Genomic DNA, 20,827 nt, shown 5'->3' with positions numbered 1-20,827 from the left:
TTTACATGATCTACCTGATTTCTCAGATGTGGTTGTACATACAACAGGGACTTTTAGTTACAAGTTTAGTTACAGACTTTTGACAGAATCTCATTATTAATTTTTTTCAAAGTTTGTTCTGGTTAATGCATTAGTTTAATTTGTGAGTGAAAGTGTAGGTAATGAAAGTACTGTTGGTATGCTATTAAAGGTCCAAACAATCCAAACAAATAGGTCACAGTAACCCCCCACTCCGCCAAACACATCACCTCACCACCATTATCACTCACTAAATATGGCGTAAAGCTTTCTGTTTACAGTGAATCTGTGCCATGGTGTTGTCAAGATATCAAAATGCTACAGAGACATTAGAGCCAGTGGTACATTACCAAAGAGCTGCACAGATCAGCAAGTGGTTGCACCATGGAGATAAGTTACAACATAACTCTGAGTAACAACTAAATAGTTACATTTGCCCCTAAGGGAAGTGTAAATCATAAAATGTCACAGAACCCACTAACCGTACAGTGCAACAAACGAGCAACAAACCAACACCTTCCAAACTGGTAAGCACTTCCAAAGAGATGCAAGTGGTACAGCTACACACACACACACACACACACACACACACACACACACACACACTATCCTGACAAAATCCTACAATGCTTCACCACAGCAAGAATACTTTACACGTCCTACAATATATCTTCAGATCATTTGTTATAAAACCCCTCTTTAATTTGGTACACTGATACAATAAGAGGTATTTGAATTAAGTTCTCTTGAAAACATTTAGAATCAGCATGTTACTGTATATAGTATCCTAACACAGACACTTCAAACATTATCTGTCCAAGTGCTCAACTGCATATCTGTATATATACTGTGTATATATATATAGATAGATAGATAGATAGATAGATAGATATAGATATAGATATTAACTGCACAAAAGGAGCCCCACCTTGACCCCCCCCCCTAAACTACAATCCCCCCCCCCCCCCCCCGATTCCAACCACCAACACGCTTTATTGTCCATCTGTCCATCCTGCCCACCAACCAAACAACACAAGAAAAATAAGTCAACATTACTCAGCATTATTCCCCAATCAGAGCTGTGTATATCAGTTTAATTAATTTGACTTTTTTTTTTTTGCATCTGACGGCTCCTTCCTTTATCGAGTATTTCCAGTGACCCTTGGGAAGCCTTTTCCACTGTTTTCCCGTGGATTCCTAGATTAATTTAATAACAAGGCATCAATTGTGTTGAGCACCATTAATCTGAATTAAAAACCGTTCCAAATAAGTATCCAATAATTACGAAATCCATTGAATAATATGAAGTTGATAGGGAGTTTCCACCTCAGTGCAAACAATGTTTTAGCAATTGTAAGACTTCAGAGTATTTTCTAAGATACAGTTAGACTAGGTGACACGTAACAATATGCCAAGTTTGGTCAAACAAACTAACTAAAATCGAAACGAAAACAATAACGTGTTTTTTGACAAAGCACGTTCTTCAGACGACAAACGTTAAATTAGATGAAAGGAGAACAGTAGTAGTAAATTTATTACAGTCATCTGAATTAGTTATGGTATTAACGTTACCTTCTCCGGGTGCAAAGGAGAGCGCATCGGTCCACAGCCGGGAAGCTTGCTCTCCAACAAGTTTGAGAGATAGCTTAGCTTGCTAACATCACTCTACAGTGAGATTAGGGATTATATGCAGCGAATTTGCAAATATCGTACTCTTGAGCATATGTAAAATTACACACACTGAGTGGGAAGGTGGTGAATTTACGTTACATCGGTTATATATATATACATAACCTAAGCTAGCTAGCGAAGGTAAGCTATTATTAGCTGATATAGTATGTTACAGCACTCGACAAAAACTTCATTTTCTTGCGATACACGTAGTATAGTTACGTATGTAACTCACCTTTTAAGAGACTGCAGCACAGCTTTACAGCAACACCATGGACAGCGGACAACACACACACACACGCACACACATACAAACACACACACACACACACACAACTTTTGAACCTCGCACAGGTTATATGGCGTAAACTACATGTTAGCTACATCGCCAACTACTTTATCGCATTCTGGTTTCTGGTAAGGCAGCTGTTGTTGACCAGCATAAAGCCAAGAATTAATATTTAAAACAGCTTCCGATTTCGAATTTCAAAATAAAAATGCTGTGCAATAACAATGATCTGTTTAACATCTGTTTATGAATTGGTTATTACTGCGTATTTTTGTTGTAGGTAGCTCTGCATATAATAGAATAAATAATAAAACATCTTTTAAAAAAGTTATTGGTGTCTTCTCACAATAATTTTAATAATAATAATTTTTACGTCTTTATTGTTGGTATAGAAACCCTCCATTTCCGATCATATTCATGCTAACTTCAGCAGGCTTGATGCGGTCCTGCCAGCGTCCCATTTCCGCTAACAGCCCCGCTAACAGCCCCACCTCCGGCCCGCACCGTCCGCACCCAGCTGTGTCAAACTCAGAAATCTGTGTGCGTGCGTGCGTGTGTGTGTGTGTGTGTGTGTGTGTGTGTGTGTGTGTGTGTGTGTGTGTGTCTTTATGTCTTTATTTATGTGGATGAATGATGAATGCAGCTAATATGATGTGGACAGTCTGTGATGATGCATCAAAATGAAAGAATGTAATTTTATGGTTCTATATATAATATATGATATTATATATGATATTATATATGGTATATATGGTATATTGCTCTGCTTTCCAATTGTTGTACCCTGTGGCTGATGATAATTTTATTGCTCTCTGAATATGAATACACAGTTGCCTTGGGTTAGAGCCAATGACCTTTAAGACTATATATATAAACAGACAAGTGACAAATTAAAGGAAAAACCGGTACAGGTCTGAATGCTTGACCCTTACAGTGAGGGGATCCTGTGGCTCTGTTATGCTTTGGGGGGTATTTTGCTGGCATGGATGACAATGCCTCCATCCATAGGGCATGAGGGGTCACTGAATGGTTTGATGAGTATAAAAATGATGTGAATCATATGCTATGGCCTTTGCAGTCACCAGATCTCAACCCAATTGAACACCTATGGGAGATTTTGGACTGATGTGTTAGACAGCGCTCTCCACCACCATCATCAAAACACCACATGAGGGAATATCTTTTGGAAGAGCGGTGTTCATCCCTCTTGAAGAGCTCCAGAGATTTCCTGTAGAATCAATGCCAAGGTGCACTGAAGCTGTTATCGTGGCACATGGTGGCCCAACACCTTACGAAGACAAGGTTTTTCCTTTAATTTGTCACCTGTCTCTCTCTCTATATATATGGTGATTCTTTGTGTCCTGTCCACTTTTTCTGCTAACATTCCATAGAAACACAGAAACTGTGAACCAAACAACTTTTATTAATTAAATCATTAGTGGTTAAGCAATGAAACATTATACAGGAATCAGTTACCAACAAAACAAAAGCAAGGAAACAGTTAAGTGTGCACTACATTTTGTGTTCATAGGCCTCAGCACAGCTGTATGTTGTTACTGCTCTGACAGACATGGCATTGTTAATCCACTTTGAAGTGCTGACCATTAAACCACCAAAATATTGCCACAATTGTGCATCAAAACAAGCTAGAATACTTTATCCTTGCTTACATCTAAGAGTGTCAATTTCATTTGTTGCACTATAAAATGTGTGCAAACATTAACTTATTCGGCCCAGGAAGCTGTTCTAAACGCAGAAGATGTGCAGGCAGCAGAAGGCAAAAGGCTCTCTGGTAAGTAAAATCAAAATGCATCATGATCTGCAATGGCAGTGATTCACATTGTATTTAAAAAAAAACAAAAACAAAAACAAATAAAACTGTGATGTGTCACAGTAAATTTGGGCAACAGTTAAGTAAAACTCTATTTTCCCTTACTTTGGATTCACAAATTTATCTTGTGCCTGTCTCTGTGTTGGCCCTTTGATAGACTGCTGATCTGTACCCCCTCTGTCCAAAGTATGCTGGAATAAGTTCCAGTCCATGCTACCCTGAACAGGATTAGTTTAGAAAATGCATGGATGGATGGAAATTTATCTTGAATATGCTAAGAAAAAAATGCAGTCAGAGCAGAGCATTCAAGAATGAAAAACATTAATTCCTGAATTCATTCTTGCAAGGCACTCATAGGTAAAACATATTTATACATCTTGTTACAAACAAGTAAATGTGGGTAATAAAGTAAAACTATGTGGAAACATTTGAATGAAATTGTCATTTGAATGACAACAGTTGGACGCTCTTGGGAAATGTGCCTTCAATCTGGACCTGACAAAAATCATAGTGAGATGAATGGACACCAGGGGTCAGTAGCAGACCGCAGCAATAATACACACTCTTGTGTTTGAAACTTAGTCCTGTGAATAGACAGGTCCCAAGAGGACATGGTGTTGATAATAGTCAAAACTGTTTCTACCAGAGGTTTGTGAGACTTGCTGGAAGTATTGGTCCTTATCTCAGTTTACTTATGAAACACATCTTTAAAAAACATGTAAGAGGTTCGGAAGAAACTTCTCGTGAAAAAATGATAGAAGTGAATACATCGGTGAGTGTAATGTACTGGACTTATGAATGAGCTGTCTCTACCTTATGTTTTGCAGACCTTCATTTTCATGGGTACTATTTATTTGTTGGAAACACTGTCAGAAAATGTTACATAAGAATATTGGATTAAACAAAGTGTGATGAAAAGACAGCTATTAGGCTACATTCTGTCAGAAATGAAAAGGAGATGACATCAGCCTTGTGTAAAGTGTGATCACATACAAAATCATACACAAATATTTATTTGTGAGCTCATCAAAACCTAGAAATTACAACAGAATCACTGTGCTTCTAAATAATGAGTAAATTAAGCACAGTAAGATAACACTTCAGTATTTAAACAGATGAACAACAAAGGGGTGGAATTAATATTTTTGTGTATGTGATATATAATATTTCTAAGACACAAGGAATTTATGGATATGAGCATGAATATGTACTCAGTGTATTTATGAATAATTTGACCATTGGGAATCTGCAACCCAACAGTGCATGAGATCATTTGCTTTATGTACAACAAATACTACTGAAACTCAATAGACAGGAGAAAAGTCATTTCCATAGTATCACCCCACTAGCTGTGAGTGGTTAGCATTTTGATTTAAAAAAAAAAAAAAAAAAGAAAGAAAGAAAGAAAGAAACAAGAAAGGAAATCTTGAAAAATTACACTTTCTTGCAAGGAGAGTGATGGTTTCCCCTCCTAATGATCACTTGATCTTATCAGTTCTGCTATTGCCCCACCCCACCTCCCCTCCCCAAGCCCAGCCCACTACAACATTGTGTGATGTGTCTTATTTATTATGTTTATTTCAATTTTAATGATCATCTCCAGCACCAAAACAAGAAAGGACTCTAAAACCACCCATTGTAAGTATGGGACGATTTTCATTAAGCCCATTAAGGTGTGACTTTTTTAAGCACACTGTTAAAGAATAAATTCCATTTTGTCCCTATTATTTTTGTAGTTTGGGCCATCATTCCCATTAGTAATTATAACATTGTTCTTACTAAGTTAATTGTTGAGATATGGAAATGTCCATGTCCTCAGGCAAGTACAAGGCCCCTACTCACCTCCAGGTGCTCTCACCCTCTGTGTTGTGTGTTCAGTTTTTCTAAGCCAGAATACTACATGGCCCTAGATTTGCTGTGTGGCAATTTGGTAAAACACAAATTAATTTAGGAATATACAACATGGAAGCACAAAACATAAACCTGAAATGATTTCAGAATAAGCTGTAAACACATTGTGAATGTGTTGGCAAGCAGTTGCCTATTTACATATCTAGCAGACACAGAGCAACATGAATATTCTTTTATCCAATATTCACTCTCTTTTTAGTTCTGGTTTGGTCTCCACCAACTCCTGAGAAAAATATCTGGTTCTTCAGCTGCTAAATGCTCCACTATGATCACCAGCTATGCTGTTTGGTGCTGGGCAGGTAGTGTACAGTGGGTTTATCAGAGCGTTTTCACTGAAAACAGTCAACTGCTGCTGCTGCTTCTAGAAACGACGCTGGCAAGAGCGGTGAGACTGAACTAAAGCAGTAATGTTTGTAAAACCAAAACAATGAGCTGAAAGAGGCTAAAAAAAGTGTGGAGTTTTACGTAAATTAGCACAAACCAGCTGACACACAGTAAGCCTGGAGTTTTCAGGGCCCCTGGAGTTCTGGGGCAGTTCTCCACTATGCTTGGTTGGTAATCCAGCCCTTAATAAAAGTCCAACGGGGCAAGAAAGAGACAGGTGATCAGACAGGGTGAAAACAACCCCTCAGTTTAGACAAATTTATTTGGAAGACAAAACATAGGCCTACAGTAAAATCATGATGTCTAGAGATGTCTAGATAATCTTAATGACTGCTGGCTTGTTAACAGCCTGTCTGATCATCTGACTGATCCGTCAAATTTTATTGCAGTAATGTTGCCACATCCCCAGATCTCAGCAATTACCCAGGTGAATACAAAGGTATCGTCTGATAGGAATCATGGCCAAAATCACAAAAATAAGGCACTAAGATGTAAGTTGTAATAAATGGGAATTATTCTTTAACTATCTTCTCAATCCCCACAATTTATTCACTTTTTACAAAAGAACCTCAGGGTTGGTGCAAGAAATTTTGTTAGGATCTTGGCAAATTCCTTGTTCTTTATCTAGTCGCTGTCTCTATCTCTATCCTCACTCTCCTGCAGGGCATCGTGGCTGTCCTCCTCCTCCTCCTCCTCAGCTTCTTCCTCATCCCCTCCATTCATCATTTCCATCTCAACCTCCACTGCACTCTCCTCAACCTCCCCATCCACGTCACTGAAGGGGTCAGCATCCTGCGACACCTCTACCATCTCAGTGCCATGTACCACCTCAACGGCACCCTCACGGACTTTCTTGACGTGGAAGGTAAAGGGGGGCACCTTGTACACAGCAGTCTTGGACCGGGCATAAACAACATGGTCAGGTGTGAAAGCTTTCTTCACCTTGTCACGGGATGTCTGCATCTTCTGCTTGCGCTCAGGGTTGACACTCATGCGTGTTCCAAGCTTTCCCATCTTCTTCTCAATGTTGTGGCGTGTCTTCTCCAGGTTTTCCTTGGTCTTCTGTTTGGTCTTCTCTAAGTTCTCCTTGGTTTTCTGCCTGGTCTTTTCCAGGTTCTCTTTTGTCTTCTGCTTTGTCTTCTCCAGGTTCTGCTTGGTTTTCTGTTTGGTCTTCTCCAGGTTCTCCTTGGTCTTTGCCCTGGTCTTATCCATCTTCTCCCTGGAGAAGACCGTCTTAAGGGTTTGTACACGTTGCAGGCTGCTGCGCTTGATGCGCTCGGCACGAGACTCCTCTATGGTCTCCTCAATCTCAAACCCCTCCTCATCTGATGAGAGGTCTACATGAGGTTTGTCTGCCTTCTCTCCTTCTCCCTCCTCTTCAGCCCCATCCACAGCTTCCTTGAGCTCTAGCATGCTGCCTCCTCTGCTTCCTGACACAGACTCAGAGACCTTCATGGATTTAGAGACACTGAGTCTTGAGGGAACCTTCACTTCATCCTGTAGAGAAGAGAACATAAAGACTGTTAATGCAATAGGACATGTTTCTCAAAGTTCAGGCAGCAAGAAGAGAATGTTGTTGAAAACTTTACATGAAATTATGGTCCAGGATCGCCAAAGACAATGTAGGCACATAAACATCTATTTTGGTAGTCACAAAAGTGAAAAAATAAAACAGGAAGTATAAAAGTTCAAAGTAACAGGAAAGTCATAGAAAAATACTTTCTTCAGATATGAATCTGCAGCAACAGCACATGCAGTACTCTAATTTATCCACTAAAGTTATTATGTTTGATGGCTTTTAAAGTTTGGCTGAGATGTAGCAAATGTATTAAGAGATCTCCCACAAAGTTTGCATCACCAAAACTACAGAATGTCTTCACTATTATGAAATGCAGGTATGTCTATTTGTGCATTTTTCTTTTCTCTTTTTAAATGCACAGGTACATGCAGGCTGACTGAAGTGAGGAACATGACTCACACATCAAGGTTTGCTACACAATAGAGGAATTACAGTCCAGCCTAAACAGAGATGTGAACTGATTACATTTGGCAGAACCCAAGACCTGGTGGAATCTGTAAAAAGATTCCAGGGTTCACAGTTTCAGTGCAAAGCTGCACATACTCTGCTGCTCACATTAATAGGATACGCATACGAACAAATCACATACAAACACTGACTGGATGCTGAGGGAGGAGAGAGCTCCAGGATGTTCCTGTCAGCATCAGGGCGAGTTGAAGAATGTGAATGTGTGGTGTGAAAAAAATAAAACAAAAATGAGGAGAATATCACTTTCTCCCTAAGATCGCTTGACTTGTAGCAAACCCACAAATGCCTGTATGCATGCATAGCCTAAATAACAATGAATTAAAATATGTCAAATTTACCTCATATCTCATTCTCATAAACTGTGAAACAGTATAACAGCCTTGCAAGCACAGCATCTATCCATTGCCATGGTGACGGCTGTTTCTGATAGAGTGGCAAGAATGTTCCATAATTTGGCTATTCATTTATATCCTCCCCCCTCATTAGAAGTGCCCTCCACAGCCTCTAGTGTAACTTGATTTGGAGTGACACTTGGTGACAAAGTGGTAGTGGGTAGGGACTGGTTTAGGATTGGGCCTACAAAGCCGGTGTATGCCTATGGTTTGCCAAGTAGGCAGAGTCTGCACATTGTGGCACCTTTTCCAAAATAGCCCCTACACCCTCCCCCTACCCACTTCCCCTCCGTTTGCATGTTCACATGGAAGGTCCGCTATATTAAGTGCCACCCCAAACTGGGGGAGTGGAAGTGGGTTATAAAAAACTCCACATTTGACAGTTATTGTAGCTGGTAGATATGCCAGATCTGCCGCCAAATTTCAGCAGTGAGAGTGGCATTTATGTCACCACGTGTGTGTGTGTGTGTGTGTGTGTGATGTGCACCTACAGCTTGTGTGATAATACGATTATTTGTAAGGAGGATTTGCATTTTGCTTAAGAAATTAGCTGTTTGTTTTGGTGATAACTCTCACTCCCTCCATGCTGTTTTCTTGTTGCATTGACTGGACTAAGTTAGCATCTTATTTTTGGTCCCAGCTGGAATTGTCATAGGTTACTTTTGCCATATTATAGGAGAGGACACAGTAAGTTGGGCTGATAGTCTGCTTTTTTTCCTAACAAGGGAAAACCCCACCCCAGCCAGTCACAACCAAAGATCACGTCGCTGCTAGCTGGGGGGAGAAAGTGTGATGCACGCCAGTCTGATGCCATCACCCAGTTGGTGTACTGAATGATTGAGACCGATATGCTGCCAATCAGTGTGGTGGAGGGCGAGGGATTGAAAGAGCTAGTATGGTACCTTGATGCCGAGTATGTTATGCCATCTTGAGTTCTATCAACAGTGATCTATTAAAAGCAAAATGAACTAAAACTGACATCCCTACTTGCTACTAACTGGTTAGGGCAAATTAAAACAAAATAACAAGAACGTCCTTATAAGAACACGACATACACTCAATGCAAGGCTAAAAGAATGAACCGAAACAACATGGCAATTCAGTCTTATTTTCAGGCCAGTAGTTAAGTGATGTTATAAGTAATATTACATGTGATATGGGCAGTGTTTAGATAGTGATTAAAATACAAAGATGAGTCCTTTGAGTGAGTTCTAGCCCCGCCATCCAAAATTTCCATTTAAAGTCCACATCTAATTGGGAAAATGGCATGAAATTTAGTAGACAGCTTCCTGCTCCCCACAGATGAACCCATTCCATTGCTGACACTCCATGAGTTTACCTCTAGCAAAAATCTCAGGACAAAATGTTAAATTTCCACATGAGATGTCTCATCATCTAAAAGGCAAATCCATGCAATTTGCTCATGTGACGGAACCTTTTGAGTTTAGTGGCCTTTCCTCTGGCACCTCCCTCATGACCCCACTTCGAGTAAGGCTCTGAGTATAGAAATTCCATTCTGGGTGTAATGAATGTTGCAGCCTCCAGGGGCCACTAGCTTGGCTTTGGACATTTAGTCTGGTTACGTAAATGTCTTGCTCAGCATAGTTTTTGTGCCTCCTGTGCAGAACACCATACACAAGACATAAGTAGTTATGAACTGACAACTCCTGACCTTGGCCCGCCCTGATGAAGCATTCCTGCACAGCACTACTTCATACTCTTGTCCTTCTTCCATCGTCTATTCCTCTATTCCCCTGGCCCTTCCATCTCCCACCCACCTTTCTGGCCTTTCCTCCTCTGAATTCCAGATGAGGAAGCCTTTCTTTCCTTTTCTCTCAGGTGCCCCCTTTACCTTGTAAATACAATGCTATGGCTTGTTAACGAACGGATGGGAAGGAGGTGTGAGGAGGGGGGAGTCTTGGTCTTTCCATTACGGCAAATCCTCATCCAATTGGGCTCCTGAATGTCTGCATGAGGGCCAATACTTGTTGTGTGTATTGTCTTTTCCTCTCCCTCTACACAGCCTTAATGATCAAAACAGGAACACAGCGGAACCTGAACAAAGGATACAGGGAGGGGGGAGGGGTGGGGAGGGGGGTTATGTGGAAAAGGGAGATACCTTTCTGCTGTCGTATGTGTCAAGTAATAGCATAAAGTGGGATGATGCTTCAGAGTCTTGGAAAACCATCTGCTAAGCAGGAAGATGATAGCATCAAAGTGTTGGCTGGAAGGTGGAAGTTGTGGGAGCTGAGGGTGGGTGAGGGGGGTCTCGTGTCTATTGTGTTCTGTTGCAGTGTGATGGTAGTTTTATGAAGGTATTGTATTGCAGTATCTTGGGTAAACTTGACCTTGGATGAGAGATCTTGGCTTTCCTGAACAGCTGTGTTGACAGGCGGGCGTGCTGGAAAATACCTGCCTCACTCAAATTCATTACATCTTGTTATGATTTCAAGGACAATGCAGTGGGTGTTGTGAATCGTTTAAGCAACGTGTGGTCCAAGTCTCTGACATGGCCCCACAATTTGTCACAAGAGCTCTAACTACAGGTGAATATTAGGCTTTTTCTTGGGGGAATATATCACTTCTACTTTACAAGCACAATTGACATTTTGTCCTGGGAGGACTAGAAGAAAGTACTTTTCCAGAATGAAAGGAATTCAAGTGAACCTTGGACTTTTGAGGGCTTGGGGTCTGGGGCAATGGGGTGCCTCTTTGCCTAGTGGGTAATGTCCTGCATGGATCTTATTGGGATTGAAGGGCTGTTCAGTGGCATGTTAGAGTAATGGACATCTTGGATCACAGAGAAAAAAAAACAAAACAAAACTGACTTTTCGGGAGTTATTTTAGGCTTCATGGAATCTTTATTAATACAACTGTATTTAACACAGACAAAGGCTAATATAGCTGAAACAGGTTAGCTTTTAACATATCTGAAAAGTTATCCCTTATCTTTGAGGAGCCTGAGCATAGCTACAGTATGTGCAGTGAGTGCCTGGGAAAGCCCATTCTGTCAGCTCAGAGTATAGGTCAAAGGGTAATGTGTTTGCAAAAGAAGTATTCAACAGAGCCCGGGTACAGGAGGGAATTCTGTCATGTGTCCAAAGTGCATGGAAAGAGTGTATGGGGAAGTTCAAGCATTCACCTTGGTGCTGACTTCCTGACCCTCCTAATTTAATGGGACATTGTTCTCCATGAGTCCGCTGCGCCAAAGACAGGAAGGTACACTCAGAGCCATGGAAAATTGACGAATGAGGTATGCAATGGTTGTGTGTGTTGGTGTGTGTGTATTTGGTTGTCTAGGCAAGGCTACATACACTACAGACTACATTTTGCCATTAGCTCTTGCAAAACATGCACAAGGAGATCATTTCCATATCTGGTTTGCACTGAAATTACAAAATGACAGTCAGGAGGGAAGTTAGTTGCAAAACACAGTGAACCACAAAATGTGTGTGTGTGTGTGTGTGTGTGTGTGTGTGTGTGTGTGTGTGTGTGTGTGTGTGTGTGTGTGTGTGTGTGCTTGTGTGGAATTCAGTAACCCCCCCACTAATAAAACATACACACACAAGCAAGATTATTGCATTTTCGACATTATCTTTCTGTCTATTAATTTTCTCTCTTTCTTTCTTTCTTTCTTTCTTTCTTTCTTTCTTTCTTTCTTTCTTTCTTTCTTTCTTTCTTTCTTTCTTTCCTCAGTCTGTCAGTTGTGGAGAGATTGCAGTGACTCATGGCTGGTGGAAAAGTCATTCATCTGAGAGGTGTTTACAGTACTTTTACACTGGCTCTTGCGCCCTCTAACAACCTACCACCCACTATGTGTGTGTGCACTAACGTATGAACATTCGCACAATTTAGCTCTCTGGCATAATACGTTATAAGCACACTGTTAACAATACTGCTAATATCCCTGATATGATCCCCGAGAGCTTGTCCTTACCTGACAGCTATATGTTCACAGGAAACTGAGTGCAGTATGGCCCTTTTACAATTTATTTGTAAGGGAGATCTAGGAAACATTTTTCATTTGGCATGTGGCTTTCATCTCAGTTAATCAGTTGTTCTGAACATATTATAAATTAGTTACATCCAAGTTAGTATCTTTGTCTTAAGTCCGATCCTGGTTTTGGTAGACAAACCAAATTACCAGATACCAACACCATACCAAACTTGGTATACATTTACATGGAACATGACTGACCTTATTATTGATCTCCCTGTATACACAAGAGTTCTGATTGTCTGTGTGAACTGTACCACTATTACCACTATTTCCCACTCTGATTGCTCTGCTCTGCATTTCATTGTTTCATATCATATTTTTCATTTTACTGACCAACTGCTACATAACTCGAGTTGTAGAGGTGCCTGTACACATGGTAGATGCTGATCAGACAATCGGACAAGGTGTTTATCTGCCAGGTTTCTATCAGAGCACTAGAATATTCAGGCTCCTCAAAACCAGGATATGATGTTGATACACGCGCAGCATGTAACCAGGAAATACATTGTAAAAGAGATCAAAATCAATGCAGCAGAACTAGAGGTATTGTCTTCTTTATTCCACACATACTTTAAAACCTGGCACCTTACCCACAATGCAATATGACTGTTGACAGTTCGGTCAGAGACAGGGTGTGTTCTGCGTGTAGCCTAGAGCTGCTAGCCTCCAGCAGAGATGAAGAGTGTGCTACAGAGGTCTGGTAACCTTTTTTTTTTTTTCACACAGCTGCTAACATAACACCTTGAAACACGCTCATGTGTAAAATGGGGGAGCTCTCTTTTAAGTAAAACCTCAAAGAATCACATTTCTGGTATTGAAAGTTTAGACTGAAATAAGGAGATAAGAGATGATAAGGGAAAAGCACAGAAGCAACATTATGAGGCACATAGTTCTTCCAATAGTTCTTGTGTGTGTGTGTGTGTGTGTGTGTGTGTGTGTGTGTGTGTGTGTGTGTGTGTGTGTGTGTGTGTGTGTGTGTCTGTCAGTTGCTGAGATCAGCTGGCTGATGCTCTGTGTTATCAGCACAACGCAGCGTTTCTCTTTCATGGAGGGTGTGCATAGTGACTTCTGTCTGGGCAGCTAAACACAAGCCTTTAGGCCTGAGCCCTAACATTTTTCACTCTTCCAATATAGGTTTAATGTTTGATGTTAGCTGATCTAATTTGCTGTTTCCAAGTATAGATGCTATACTTGTCCCATTGGTTGACATTGGTTATTAAAATCAAAAAATGTGGTGTGCATTGCTGTCTGCCACAGTGGTTTTTTTATACTACCATTGGGAGGGCTCAGCAAAACACTGCAGGGTCGTCCGGCAAAAAAGTTGATCCAGGCTCAGATTTTGCTGCAAAGCAAAGTCAAAGCAAGGCACTGTGTTGGCTAATCACATACATGCCTGCACACATACCTAGTGGAAACTTGTAAGTGAGGTACTTGACTGTTTACCTCGAAATTGTCGTGATGAAAGGTAAAATAGTTGCCACTGTGATAACTTTCCAGAGTTGTAAAATCCTGCCAATGAGTTGTGAGTCATTGGTAAAAGCGGAAATGTCTTTGAGGTGTCCTGATATATAAAACAATAGACCCCTGCAGAGGAAATGACACTCAAGTGTATATCTTGGTCTTTTCATCCTCACTTTTCCATTATTTTCCCCAGGTCAGGACATTTTGTTGTACATCATTATTTACATATCCCTTAATGTCTGCGTTTATGTCTGTGTCTGTGCATTTCCTGAAAGTCTTTCAAAAATGCTTGGGCTCTTTCATCTGGGCTTATTTAGATTTTCTGGGTGTAGCCAGTGGTGAGCTGCTGTGGCTATCAACCAGTGCTGGGAAACCATAGCAGCAACAATTGCCAGAGCCAAGTGTGGCCACGTGTTTGAACACGTCCTGCCTCTGAAAACTGTAAATTGTATTTTTTAATTTAATCAAAATCTGTGCTTATGTTCTTTATGTGACTGTCACAGAGTTTCTAATGACTATTTTGTATGAAGGTGACAGATAAAAATCATGCCAAAAATAACCATTTTAAATTTTATTGTCTCTGGTTAAAGTCAAAAACATTTAGCTTTACTTCAGTTTCTATGGAAACATAGTGTTTCCAGATGAAAGGAAAAAGCAGTTTCAATAGAAAACAGAAAGAGCAGGCCTACTGCTGGAGGGGTGTTTGTGTGTGTGTGTGTGTGTGTGTGTGTGTGTGTGTGTGTGTGTGCGTGCACAATCCGTCTTTGTGATGTGTGTCTGTGTGTGCATGTGTATTTTTTTGTATAAATATATGTGCTTACACAGATGTGTAAATGTGTGTTCACTGATATGATAGAGTCAGTATGATTACGTGTGTGTTTGTGTAATGAAGGTCTTTGTACGTCTGTATGCGCAAATGTGCACTTGAGTGTGTGAGTGTTTGTGGGACAAATAGCAGAAGTAGCACACCGTGGAAGCTTTCCACCCTCAGCCCACACTGCAACCACTCATCAGCCTTGTGTAGCGAGAGAGAGAGAGAGGGAGAGAGTGGAATCCTGCTGTAACACACCCCTCTCTGTTTCTGTTTTCCTGTTTAAAGTCAAACCACCAAGAACTCCCCTACTGCTGTAGAAAAGCCAGGTGCATGTGTGTAAGTGTGTGTGTGTGTGTGTGTGTGTGTGTGTGTGTGTGTGTGTGTGTGTGTGCGTGCACGCGCGTGTGTACTGTACCTGTATGAGCAACACGTACACTGTACTGTATGAGCTGTATGAGTGCGCATTCCATAGACACACACACACACACACACACACACACACACACAAACACACGCCTGCAGTGAGGGGATTTTCCAGTAAATCCAGGAAAGCAGGGAATCCTCATGATACAACTGCTGATGTAAAGAGGAACTGAGGGCAATCTAAGAAGCAAATAAGGACGCTGTAGTTCCTTTTTTAGAGCTTTGGTATCACAAAACTGGCCTATTTAGTAGCTTTTCTGCAACTTTCAGTTATATCTCATGATCTTCAACCTTAGAATTAGACCATTTTTCATGGGTTTGTAGATGATAAGATTGTATTTATTTCCTGGAGACTTTGTAACATTGTAATCTAACATTGTAACACTTTGGATAAAGAGCGCTACATAAATGCAGCCATTTAATGCATAGGCATAATGGTTTAACATTGCATGCAAGGCCATTTCAGGGAAGTCTCAAGTCAGTCTTTGTTCAAGTCAAGTACTGCTTTTTGTGACCAAGTCTTAAGTCTCAAGATAAGACAGACTGGTTGCAGGTTTTATTGCAAGGTTTATATGGCTAATGAAAATGAATATTCCACTAATATTCCCGTTTACATGCAGAAGGTTTTCAGGGTTTCCCTCTGCTCCAGTGGGAATGGGAAACACAAGACCAGCGAGGTGCTGCCTGATAGTCATAAGTGATATTGATATGACTTATATTATAAATTTATAGTTACAGGCACATCCAGTATCTAGGTTGCCCCATGATGTTTATTACACTACTGAGTGATTTTGGTGCATCACACTGAGTCATCAACTGTCAGTCCATGGCTGCATGTCAGAATAATAACCAATCCCCTCTGTCCCAATCCTGGAGAAGGCGCGCTCTGTTTTTCCAGCCCACCCTGAGCAGCTCTCCAATCTCCTCTCATTCCTCTCCTCTGTCTGCCTTCCTGCTCCAGTGTATGTCATTTTGCCTGCTCAGGGGTGTGTTACACAACCAGCCTGTCATGCATCTCTACCCTAGCCTGGCAAGTTGGTTTGTTTACAACACACAGAGCTGACCGTAAACAGGCAAGAGGCTGTGTGTCGCAAACTGCTGAACATAACAGAATATTGTTATGTTTGGAATAATAGTGGAATATTAGTGTGCATGTAAATGTTGTCACTGTCACCAATTAATGATATCAACTCTCCCATATTAGAAGTGGTTCACACTGACTGCTTGATACTGTTTTCTAATGAAAGCCAACAAATATATCAGTCTAACTCTAATACTCACCCTGTCAGACTGGCTGCTTTGGGTGATGGATGTGTAGGAATACATTGCTTTAACTAGTCAACGGACTGTTTTCTGTGTGAGCACATTTATTATGTGAGTGCCATGGGAAAGAGTGTGATGATCACACACAGCATAAAACTCTGGGGAGAGAACTCCCTACTCTCCTCCTGTTTTCCACTTGTCCCCTTTAATCAGAGACATGGGACAAGAGAGAGGGAGAGAGAGAGAGAGAGAGAGAGAGAAAGAGAGAGAGAGAGATTGCTATATAAAGTGATGGCATGCCACAGGTCCCTGAGGGGGGAGAGAGAGGGATGAGTCACCAGGCCTGCTGTTGCAGGAGCACAGAAGTAACCTTTTTGTCTCCCTTTTTCTCTCTTTTTGACTTTCTTTCTGTCTTTCTATGTCTCTTTTATATCCTGCCATTCTCATTTCATTCTTCCCGTCCTTCATTCCTCCACACCTTTCTTTGTTTCATTCTACCTTCTGTGGTTTCCTTACAGTCACTGTAACAGGAGAGTAGGTGGATTCTCAGATCAGTTAGGAATGAGACAGAACGGCATCGCAGCTCCATGGCAACAAAACAAATATTCTTGAGGCTGTTGTGTGCCAAATAATCTCACTTTCTGATTCTGCTTCACATGTTCCAGGATGTTTTTACAGACATTGGCAAATGGGAAAAAGCAAAGCAAAGTGGGCAGATTACTCCACAGGTGATGATTTACGAATCTTCTTGAAGGAACCAAGTGAAATATCTTACTTCATAGGCTGATATCCCATATGTGCACTGAATTAAAGTTATGGTTGTTCTTTCTCCTTTGCAATACATAATGGAATGGAATGTTTTATTATTGTATGTATCAGAAATGGGGAGAAAAAACACTGGCACTTCTAGTAGTTTGTGCAGAAAACATCATATGGTCTTAGCATTATTCTCTGAAAACTATATATGATCTGAGAGTGTGTCTGTATATCATTTTAGGCTAATTAAGCATAAGGGGTTGATTCTGCTTTCAAAGTCTCCACATAAACTTGGAGTTTGCAAATACAAGCACAGTAACCACAGTCTGAGGTGTACAATAATTTGTGGGAAAGAATGATGAAAGCAGCGGTGGAATGTAACAAAGTAGAAGTACTTCTGCTTTATTGTACTTTTTACTCCACTACATTTACTTGACTGCTATAGTTACTAGTTACTTGTGTGCTTGTTACTAGTGTTGTGTACACAATTATGACCACATGGTAACCTGCGCTCTGGCCAGAGATGGTGCTCAGAAGCTGTTGAGCGTATTTTTTTCACTTTGGACAGAGCCAGGCTAGCTATTTCTCCCTGCTTCCAGTTTTTATGCTAACCATGTCCTGACTGCTCACTGAGAGGAGCTCTCTCTTCTGCAGGAGCGCCCCGATCACATTCATACAGTGGGGTTAAGGGCCTTGCTCAAGGGCACCTCAGTGTGGTAATGAGGGATGACGCAAGCACTGCTTTTTCACTTCCCCCACTCAGATTTATCCTGCCAGCCCAGGGATTGGACTAACAACCTTCCGGTCACAAGCTTGCTTCTCTAACTTTTAGGCCACCACTGCCTAAAGGTTTACCTTAACACACACATGGGATCAATATAAATCTTCTCATCTCACTCTTGGAACAAAATCTTGAAGCATTCTGTTATTAACAGTTTCATCACCTCCATGCTCTCCTCTACATCTCTATATTTTAGCAAACATCTCTTCTCAATATTTCCTGCCGTGCTTACAGGCAGCACAACAAGCGTGTTTCTTTGTGTATTCAGGATGTGGGGCTTCAGACCAGAATAGTTTGTATACACATCTTGTCTACTTAACCATAGGAACTTTGTAAGGATGCGTACATGAATCTAGCACAAATAAGGATTTCTTGAAATGTTTCCAAGGCTGCAGACATGTGTGAGTGAAGCAGCTCCGTGCTGTTTTCACTCTCACTCCTTTCAGGTCTCAATGCAAGACACAGCTTGCCATTGTCGACTATCACTGGAGGTTGTGTTTACGACATACTTTGGTTCGGGGGTATTCTGATCATGTACTTTCATGTATGAGCGCATGGAAACACACACACACACAAATACAGTCACATCGACACACACAATCCTTTGTAATGAGTAAACACAGAACCCCATTATTAATAATTCCTCCTGTGGGTGATGACATCCATATGGATATTATGACTGTACCATTCTGGTGCCGTATCCAAGCCATGCAAACTTTTTGCAAATACACAAGATGAGTCTCCCATTCTGAATTTTTACCTACACTGTTTGAAGTTCCAATCACAACCTTCAGAGTTCTACCAAAAAGGGATCTAATCATGAGAGTTTAGTAGCCCTGTCTTCATCCTCTCTGGCCCTCTCTGGGTCTATGTACAGTTCCCCACGCTTGACTAACAGGAAGTTGGACAGCAAGGGATGACAGTAGCCGTTTCCATGGCCACCCTGTGTTACTCTTTCCAATAACAATGTAGGAGGTTGGTGTTTATGGAGAGATTTATGGAGCTGCAAAAGAAGGGGCTTCTTCCTCTGCTGTTTGCTCCTGTCTTCCCCCGCACAATGTGTCCTCCACTTTAAGCTATGAGGAATGTTGGGCTACTGATGGGCACAGTCATATGTATGGAATCTCAGGCTGATCATTTTTTAAAGGGGTGTAGTGATTTAGTATTATACTTCCATAATGTTGGCAGACAAACTAAAAGAAGAATGGTAAGAATCAATACAGCAGAGGAGAACATATCCTAACTTAAATCTCTAGTATGAGTCAAGCTCAAAAACCATTCCTCCATTTTCCATAATGCAACGTGATAGCATTTTTTGTCAGACACTCCCTTCCTGGTAAATGCTCCTTCAGAGCTACAGAGGACATTATATGTAGTTGGAGAGCCCCTTTAGGGAATACAGTGTCAAGATAATGTTTATCTTAAGATAAGAAATTTTGTTTTTATGGTGCTTATACTTATTGTAAAATAGAACAATAGTCAAATACTGTTATCATGAAAAGATCAAATCATTATGTTGTGAAGTATCAAACTGCTGACATGATGTTGAAAGAACACCATACTAACGCTATGACTCATACATCTGTCTTCAGTGGAGTAGCTACAGAATCTCTTAACACCAATGTTGGACTATTTCCTCCTTGATTAAAGGAGTAATGCAACATTTTGGGGAAAAATGCATATTGTAGTATAAAGACTGGAAGTAAGCTGATCCATAAACAAAAAGGAATATAAAAATGAGTTTGTGGTTTTGTGCTTGAACTATTTTTGGTGGGCAACCAGTCACAGTGACTTCCTGGAGTCTTGTCCTCACAGCTGCTGGGTTTGTACAGAGACCCATACCAATACTAACCTGAACCAAAACCTGGAGACACTGTACAGATGTACTGGGCAGATGTATGAACTGTTGTTTGAAGAGAAATCCAGCACCTAAACTCCCTAAAATCACAAACTGTTGGTTTTACAAACAAACCAGTCACCATATCAGTCATCAAATACATGGTGTCAGACAGCACTGCTACCTGAAGACTACAGTTAGTATGCTTAATCCACAGTTACCTGTGTCCAAATCTACCAGCTCTGAGACGGCAAAAACTCAGCTCCACGCCTGATGATAAAAGGAACTTAACATAGTATTGTGTGGCTTATTGAGGAAAATTGCGACAGCTCAAGAACCTGGACAAATTGGAATGGAAGAAGAAATTAAAGACCTAAAAGAGCTTGTTACAGCAAGCAAGGCGGAAACACTTAGCTGAAAATGAATGTTTCCACTTTGGAATGTAAAGTTAAAACACTGACCAAGGAGAAGAATTCACTGAAACAAACCATGCTGGACCTACAGTCTGAGTCTGAGAAGTATAATCTTCAAAGGTTGAGGAATACAGAGACAACCCAGAAGAGAAAAGAGAGATTTGGTTCAAAAAGAAATTGTATAATATATGTATATCTATAATATTTTATGTGCATTGCATCAGTAAGAGAAGAATGCATTCTGAAGTTACATCCACAATCACCAACAAGATCTACTTGCCCCACTGTATTGAGTATTTCAAATAATTGTGATAATAATCTCATTGTCTATAATCTGTATTGTTTCCTATGTCATTGTCTGAATAAAAAGGAAAAAACAAACTGTTCAGGATCAATAATGACTGGATTCTTTTATCTCAAGATGACAAAATCCTCATTTTCAGCTTTTGTAAGTATCTTATCTCAAGGTAGAGTTTTGTTTTCCAGTAATGAGGACTTCAGTATGCCTTTATCACAGGATAACAGGCTTCTGTACT

The 20,827-nt window shown here is 40.7% G+C and overlaps 2 protein-coding genes across 4 annotated transcripts in view; both read right to left on the bottom strand.

The window, feature by feature from the left end:
• LOC137172479 (signal transducer and activator of transcription 5B-like) overlaps positions 1-2,130 on the bottom strand; it is a 36,082-nt gene extending 33,952 nt beyond the window's left edge. The window contains exon 1 of one of the 3 annotated variants that reach the window (XM_067576928.1): positions 1,926-2,130. The gene's annotated coding sequence lies outside the window, so the exon portion shown is untranslated. Of the gene's footprint in view, positions 1-1,590; positions 1,681-1,924 lie in introns of those variants that run through there. The other 2 variants (XM_067576929.1, XM_067576926.1) reach the window with 2 other exon arrangements.
• Positions 2,131-3,381: 1,251 nt separating this feature from the next.
• The window catches only part of LOC137172489 (caveolae-associated protein 1-like), a 31,844-nt gene continuing 14,398 nt past the window's right edge, over positions 3,382-20,827 (bottom strand). The window contains exon 2 of the mRNA XM_067576956.1: positions 3,382-7,601. Coding sequence (XP_067433057.1) covers positions 6,729-7,601 — 873 coding nt within the window. The 3' untranslated portion in view covers positions 3,382-6,728. The remainder of the gene's footprint in view (positions 7,602-20,827) is intronic.

This window comes from Thunnus thynnus, chromosome 20, assembly GCF_963924715.1.
Source record: "Thunnus thynnus chromosome 20, fThuThy2.1, whole genome shotgun sequence".
NCBI lineage: Eukaryota > Metazoa > Chordata > Actinopteri > Scombriformes > Scombridae > Thunnus > Thunnus thynnus.
The sequence above is the reverse complement of the archived record's forward strand: the minus strand, read 5'-3'. Positions and strand labels throughout refer to the sequence as shown.